The sequence below is a fragment of the Mirounga leonina genome, unplaced genomic scaffold (assembly GCF_011800145.1).
Source record: "Mirounga leonina isolate KUSES-001 unplaced genomic scaffold, KU_Mleo_1.0 Mir_366, whole genome shotgun sequence".
In the NCBI taxonomy this organism is placed as follows: domain Eukaryota; kingdom Metazoa; phylum Chordata; class Mammalia; order Carnivora; family Phocidae; genus Mirounga; species Mirounga leonina.
Genome location: NW_023270709.1, coordinates 5458489 through 5466891, shown reverse-complemented (window position 1 = coordinate 5466891; position 8403 = coordinate 5458489). Strand labels below are relative to the sequence as shown.

Here is an 8403-nt window from a genome sequence, read left to right as displayed (position 1 = left end):
CTTAAACCACATAAACATTAGAAGAAAACATAGGGGGAAAGATTCATGACATTTGATTTGACAATAATTTCTCAAATAGGACACCAGTAACATAGGCAATAAAATAAAAATAAATAAACTGGACAACATCAAAATTAAAGCCTCTGTGCATCAAAGGACACCATCAAGAGAGTGAAATGGAATAGGAAGAAAAATATTTGCAAATCATATATCTCTGATAAGGGATGAATATCCAGATTATATAAAGAATTCATACAATTCAATAGTAAAACAACTCAATTCAAAAATGACCAAAGGGCTTGAATAAACATTTCTCTAAAGAAGATCTACAAATGGCACATGAAAAGGTGCTCAACATCATTAGTCATTAAGAAAATATCCATTAAAACCACCATGTAAGATATATATGACTTCACACTCATTAGAATGGCTATTATTTAAAAAACAAAACAAAACCCAGAGCATGAAAAGTGTTGGTGAGAATGTAGAGAAATTGGAACCTTGTGCATTGTAGGTGGAAATGTAAAATGGTAAGGCCATTATAGAAAACAATTTGATGGTTCCCCAGAAGTTAAACATAGTATTATCATACAACGTAGCAATTCCACTCTTATGTATATACCCAAAAGAATTGAAGAGCTCAAAAAAAAAAAAAAAAAAATCATACACCAATGTTCATAGCAGCCTTATTCACAGATAAAAGGTGGAAACAATTCAGTATCCATCACAGCTGAATCAATAATCAAACTGTGATAGACACATAAAATGGAGAATTATTCAGCCTCAAAAAGGAGTGAAGCTCTAACACATGCTACAACATGGATGAACCTTGAAAACATTACCCTTAGTGAAACAGGGTAGACACAAGAAGACAAATACTGTCTGATCCCCACATCTGTAAGGTACCTAGAAGAGGCAAATTCATAGACAGAAACTGGAATTAAATGTTAGCAGGGGCTGGGGAAAGGGAGGAATGAGGGGCTCTTATTTAATGGATACTGAGTTTCTGTTTGGGATTTTTAAAAATGGAAATGGATACTAGCTACGTTTGTACAACATTGTGAGTGTACTTAATGCTACTGAATTGTACACTTAAAAATGGGTACAATGGTGGGGCACCTGGGTGGTGCAGTCCTTTAAGGGACTGACTTTTGGTTTCTGCTCAGGTCGTGATCTCCAGGTCATGATATAGATAGAGCCCTGCGTCAGCCTCTGCGATCAGCACCCAGTCGCCTTAAGACTCTCTTTCACACTCCCTCTGCCCTCCTCCCATCCATGTGCGATTGCGCTCACTCTCTAAAATAAATAAATAAATCTTTAAAAAAGAAAAGAAAAAATGGGTAAGATGGTAAATTTTATGTTATGTATATTTTACCAAAATAAAAAAAAAAGAAAAAGAAACTCTTTTTTGCTATAAAAGTGATACTACTCATTATTGAAAATATAGAAAATGTACAGAATTATATTTAAAAAGAAACCTACACGTACTGCCTCCACTTCAAGCACAAAATTAACATTTTGGTATTTCCTTTAAGTTTTTTTCTTAGTCATATTTGCATTTTGTTTTAATATGTAGTGTTTTTGTTAGTCTTCAGTTTTAAGTTTTTCTAAGTTCCATTGTGATTTCCCTTTTTGATCCACAGGTATTTAAAAATATACTTCTTAACTCCTAACCACATGAGATTTTCTAATTTTAAGATTAATTTGTAGCATAACTGAAATAAAATCAGAGAAAATTCTTTATATGATTACAATCCTTTTAAATTGGTTGATAATTGTTTTATTTCCCAGGGCATGGTCAATTTTAAAGTGTGTTCTGTATGTTCTTGGAAAAGCCTTTAAAGGTAAGTATTCTGCAGTTATTAAATGCAGTGTTTTATTTCTTTCCATTCAGTCAAATGTTAATCATGTTCTTCAAATTTTCTATATCCTTACTGATTTTTTTTTTTGTCCAGTTGTTCTATCAGTGAGAAATCTATATTAAAATCTCCAATTTGTCTATTTCTCCTTTGAGTTTTGTCAAGTTTTGCTTTGTATGTATTGAGGCCATGTTATTTAGGGCATATACATATTTAAAGCTGTTATTATCTTCCTGGTGAATTGAACTTTTTATCATTATGAAATATTCCTGATTATTGTGGTAATGCTTTTTTAGCCTTAGTAACTATCCTTCCTGATGGCCTTTGGATGCCCAAGAACGGTTTCCACTGGATACCTCTCCTTTTAGAGTGTAGGTATCCCTCAAAAGTCTGGTAATTCTTGACTCTCTGGTTTTTTATCTTTATTTTAAAATCTCCATATGCCTTCCTGTTTTATTTACTGTAGTCTTCCCCTCATGTTGCTATAAGACTTAGGCCAGCAACTTGCTTTCTAAGTGTGTATGTAGGGAAGGTCTTTGTTTCTCTTGGTTACTTAGCTGGTATCAACCTTTGACATACCTCTTAGACCCCAGACACCAACTTCACTGCTTCAAGTTGAGGCAGATGCTGCTCTCATCTGTTGCTTAGTGCAAGGGAATCAGGGGGAGGAGCCAACTTTTGTAACTGGCACAACCATGGTTCCCGAATGACAATCTTATCATCAATGTCCCAGGTGACCATTCTGTTTCTTGTACACACGGACCCAAGGCTTGCTCCACCAGTTCTTCTTCAGCATTATGTTTTGGGTTAGCATTTTCTTCTTCTGTTCTATGACTTAGCAAATATAATTCTGTTGGCTTTCTATCTTTCAAGAATTCTTCAAAACGACTGATCCACCTACGGTACTTTCCATTCTATTCCAGTGACATTGTGCTTTTGTTTTCATATTGCTATATATAATTTTTCTCATTTCATTAGTTTTGATGGAGGAATGGGTCCAGTATGCCAACTTGATGATATCTGTATAAAATTGCTAATTTTCTTCAAGTGGTTATCAAGCTTGCTTACCTCAAATTATATTGCCTTGGTTTTCAAGATTGATAATATATATGTTTTGATATGTTATGCTTTGAGTACCTGCTAGGTTACCTACCTTTAAACTTGTCACATCGTCTTCTACATTTTCTTCTAATTGAACTACATAAAAGGGCCTAAATTTTTCTTCAATGCCTGTATAAAAAAAATAATACTTTAAATTTTCTAAAGTAAAGTATTTTCTAAAGTAAAATTTAAATATTAGCAATCTATTATTTTTGAATTACTTACCTTAATCTGTGGACAAAGCAGTAAAATAAAAATTTTAATGCCAAATCACTGACTTACATGTAGAGACTAGTAAGACCAATAAGTAGGTGGACAGAAGGAGGGACAAGATAACACTGAAAACCAAGGGCTACTGCCTAATAGCATGTTTCTCTGGCTGCAGCACAGAGCCCTATCTAGTATGAATTACTCTCCAAGTGAACAGGGATGGATGGACTCCTTGTTTCTATGTCTCTGGGATCAGAATTATTATAGGACAGAATACTCAGAATAAGGATTTGATATGAGTCAAGAGGTGCTAGCTTTAAAAGAAAAAGGCAACTTCCACTTTCAGGAAGATAGAGTAGACATACTTTTCCTCATTTCTCCCTCTAAGCACAAGAACTGCTAGATATCACATATAAAACAAACATGAAAAGAGTCTGAAAGGAGGAAAGAAAAGGCAGACCAACTACAGAGTTTGGGATCTGAGGAAAGTCATGGCGATGAGTTCACTAGGATTTCTTTTTGCCTTTTAGATCTCAGACTTAGCCTTAAGGAAGCTGGCAACCCACCCCCCCACCAAAAAAAAAAAGCCTAACAAAAGCCTCTTCTAGCCAAAGGACTAAGCAAGGGGCAGCCTAGCAAGACAAAAGACCTTTATTCAATAACCATTCTCCAGCCAAACATCACAGAATACACTGTGGCTCCACTCGCAACCTCACCAGCAAAGGCCAAGTAAGAAGAGCTAAGACTTCCAACCTCATGAAACAGTAACAGGGTACTCCAACATTCCCACCAGAGTGATCTCAGAGAAGGCCAAATAAGGAGCCAGGTCTTTCCTTCCTGCCAGATGGTAATCAATGGACTATGAGGGTAAACTGGACTTGCACCCTTATTTTGCAGTAATAAGGTGCTCCCACCCATTCCAGTGGAGAAGTATCAGGAGAGGCCCCAGTGGGAGTCAGAACTTTCACCTCCACTGCAGTGTCCATGGAGACCAGGTGCACTCCACTGGAACTTCCATCCTGACCAGTACAAACAAGGAGCCCCCCCCCTGGCCCCCCACCACCCCGCCTCAGGTGTCAACAGGGCTCAGTAGAAAACCTGGACGTCCCTCTACCTGTCAAACAAGGTGGCAGCCACCCTTCCACTGGCAAAGCCATGTCAGAAAAGGCTAGCTAATAGAGAAGGCTTGAAGAAGATCCAGAATCTCCTAACACTATAAGAAAATGTACAAGTTTCAAGAGAAAAAAATAACTCATCACATTAAGAACCAGGAATATCTAAAACTGGAGAAAAAAAGATAATCAATAGATGTCAACACCAAGATACCAGAGATAGTAGAATTCACTGTTTAAAGGTTTAAACAGCCATGATACAAATGCTTCAACAAGCAATTACAAATAAGCTTAAAACAAATGAAAAAACAGGGATGCCTGGGTGGCTCAGTTGGTTAAGCCATTGCCTTTGCTTGGGTCATGACCCCAGGACCCTGGGATCGAGTCCCACATCAGGCTCCCTGCACAGCCTGCTTCTCCCTCTGCCTGCCACTCCCCCTGCTTGTGCTCTCTTGCACACTCTCACTCTCTCTCCATCAAATAAATAAATAATCTTAAAAAAAATAAAGATAAAAAAACAGGAAGCCTCAACAAAGAAACAAGATATAAAAGAAAGTTCAATGAAATTTTTGAATTAAAAAATATAGTAAACCAAAATGGATGAGTTCAACAGCAGAATAAAGGGGACAGAGGAAAATCAGTAAGCTGAAAGACAGAATGATAGACATAACCCAATTTGATCAAGAGAAAGAAAATAAACTGAGAAAAAAAAAGTGTACAGAGCCTCAGGGACAAGTGAAACTATAACAAAAGATCTAGTATTTTTGTTATCCCTACCTCAGAAAGGAAAAAGAGAGCATGGCTGAAAAAAGTACTCTACGAGATAATGGCTGAAAGCTTCTCAAATTTGGGAAGGGACATATACCTACAGATTCAAAAATCAAAAGAAAACCCAAACAGAATAAACCCAAACAAATTCATACCATGACAATAATTAAACCTCTGAAAGATAAAGTTGTGAAAGCAGCCAGAGAAAATGCCTTACCTATAGGTTTAAAAAAAAGGATTTCTTAACTAAAACCATGGAGGCCAGAGTAAGTTGCATGGTATTTATTAAATCCTGAAAGAAAGGAATTGTCAACCCAGAATCCTACACCCAGCAAAAATATCCTACAGAAATGAAGGTAAGACCAAGACATTCTCAAATGAAAAAAACCTGATAATTTGTCCCTAGCAGACAACAACCTAAAAGAATGGCTAAAGGAACTTCCTAAACAAGAAGGAAATGATAAAAGAAGATACCCCAGGGCGCCTGGGTGACTCAGTTGGTTAAGCGACTGCCTTTGGCTCCGGTTTTGGTCCCGGAGTCCTGGGATCGAGTCCCACATCAGGCTCCTGGCTCAGCGGGGAGCCTGCTTCTCCCTCTGACCCTCTCCCCTCTCATGCTGTTTCTCTCTCTCTCAAATAAATAAATAAATAAATAAATAAATAAATAAATAAAAATCTTAAAAAAAAAAAAAAGAAGATACCCTGGAACATCAGGGAGGAAGAAAGAACACATGTGGTATAATTAAAAAATATTTATTCTTTTTCCCAGCTTCAGCTGGTTCATGGCATGGAGCTCCCCAAATCCCTGGGATCTCCTGAGCAGTAAGAATGTCTTTTCTATGTTAATGAGATGGCTCCTGGCTACAGGGATGAGGACAAGAAGCTAGATAGCTTCAGGATTGGAGCTGGTCACCAGAAAGACCTAGTTATGATTACAAGGCTGGCGCTTTCAGTACCAGCTGAGGGGAGAGGGACTAGAGATTTAGTTCAGTCACCAATGACCAGTGATTTAATCAATACTGCCTACTTAATGAAGCCTCCATGAAAACCCCTACACAATGGGGTTTGGAGAGCTTCCAGTAGTGAATACATTGAGTGAGTACATTGTTGGGAAAGTGGCATGAGAGCTCTGTGGCACACCACTCCCACCACCAATAACTTAATGAATCTCTTCCTTTGGCTGTTCCTGAGTTGTACTCCAGTAAATGTAAGTAAAATGTTTTCCTGAGTTCTATGAGTTCTAGTGAATTATTGAACCTTAAGGGGGTATTATGAGGACCTTCAAATTTGTATTTGGTGGAGTAGAAGTGTGGGTAGCCTTGGCATCCTATCTGCATCTGGGTCTAAAGTGGCGACAATCTTACAGCAGGCCTAAGCCCTTAAATCTGTGGAATCTGACAATAACTCCAGTTGGTTAGTGTCAGAATTTAATTGAATTCTAGAACACCTAGTTGTGACACATTTAGTGTCAGAAGTAATACTACAAAAAACACCCCACAACACAGAAATCAAAAATATGGGTAAATACAATAGGCTCTCTTTCTCTTTTTGAGTTTTCTAAACTATCACTGACAGTTGAAGCAAAACTGTAACAATGTCAATGTATTCTAAATATATGTAGAGGAACTATTTAAGGCAATTATATACAGAGGAAGGTAAAGGGAAGTAAAGGAAGTAAAGTTTTTATACTCCACTCAAACTGGTAAAATAATATAAGTATACTGTGATAAATTATGTACAGATAATGTAACACCTAGAGTATCCATTGGAAAAACTATCCTCAAATATATTATCCATAAATTCAGGGGAGCCTGGGTGACTCAGTCAGTTAAGTGTTCAACTCTTGATTTCAGCTCAGGTCATGATCTCAGGGTTGTAAGATGGAGCCCCACATTGGGCTCTGCACTGGGGCATGGAGCCTGCTTAAGATTCTCTCCCTCTGCCCCTCCCCAGCTCATGTGTGCATGTGCTCTCTTTAAAAGAAAGAAAAGAAAAGAAAAGAAAGAAAAAAATACTATTGATAAATTAAAATGGGATTCTAAATATGTTCAAGAATGCATAGGAAGGCAGCAAAAAGAAAATGGAGACATGAAAAACAGAAAGAACAAAAAACAAAATAAAATGGGAAATGTGAGCTCTAACATCAAAATTACACTAAATTAATATGGTCTAAAAACACCAATCAAAAGACAGGTATTGGCAGAATAGATTAAGGAAACATGACCCAAGTATATGCTGTCACAAGAAACTCACTTCACATATAATGATTATAGGCAATTTAAAGTAAAAAGACGGGGAAAGATATATCATATAAACATGAGTAAGAGAAAAGAAAGGTGGCCATATTAATATCCAATAAAGTAGACTTCACAGCAAAGATGATTGCTGGAGGTCACCTGGGTGGCTCAGTCATTAAGCATCTGCCTTCGGCTCAGGTGATGGTCCCAGGGTCCTGGGATTGAGTCCCACATCAGGCTCCCTGCTCAGTGGGAAGCCTGCTTCTCCCTCTCCCACTCCCCCTGCTTGTGTTCCCTCTCTTGCTGTGTCTCTCTCACTGTCAAATAAATAAAATCTTTAAAAAAAAAAAAAGATGATTGCTGGAGACAAAAAGGGACATTTATATAATGATAAAAGGATCAATCCATCAAGACATAGCAATCCTAAATATATATACACCAAACAACAGAGATGGAAAATCTATAAAGCAAAAGACGATAAAACTAAGAGCAGAAATAGACAAATTCTCAATTATAATTGTAGACTTGAACATCTCTTTCTCAACAATTCAAAGAACTAGACAGAAAATCAGCCAAGGCATAGAAGAACTCAACAACAGCATCAACAGGATCTAATCAAGATTTACAGCACACTCTACCCAAAGACAGCAGAATAATCCATTCCTTTCAAGTGTCCACAGAACATATCCCATGATACACCATATCCTGGGCCATAAAATAAACTTCAATAAATTTGACAGAAGTTAAACACACAGAATGTGTTCTCTGACTAAAATGAAATCAAACCAGACATCAGTAACAGAAAGATAACAAGAAAATTTCCAAACTTTTGAAAACTAAACAACATACTTCTAAATAATGCACAGATCAAAGAGAAAGTCTCAAGGAAATTTTAAAAATGCAATGAATTAAATGAAAATAAAAAACAATATATCAAAATTTGTGGGACATAACTAAAGCAGTGCTGAGAAGGAAATTTATGGCATTACATACACATTAGAAATGAGAAAAGGTCTCAAATCCAAATCAATAATCTAAGTTCCCACCTCAAGAACCTAGGAAAAGAAGAACAACACAAAAGTAGAAGAAAGGAAATGATAAAGAACAGGGATCTAT

The 8403-nt window shown here is 37.0% G+C and overlaps 1 protein-coding gene across 6 annotated transcripts in view; it reads right to left on the bottom strand.

The window, feature by feature from the left end:
- The window catches only part of RIPK1 (receptor interacting serine/threonine kinase 1), a 40544-nt gene that overhangs the window by 7146 nt on the left and 24995 nt on the right, over positions 1 to 8403 (bottom strand). For all 6 annotated transcript variants that reach the window (XM_035030736.1, XM_035030734.1, XM_035030735.1 and 3 more), the window contains one exon: positions 3013 to 3089. In XM_035030736.1, the coding sequence (XP_034886627.1) occupies positions 3013 to 3089 (77 nt within the window). The remainder of the gene's footprint in view (positions 1 to 3012; positions 3090 to 8403) is intronic.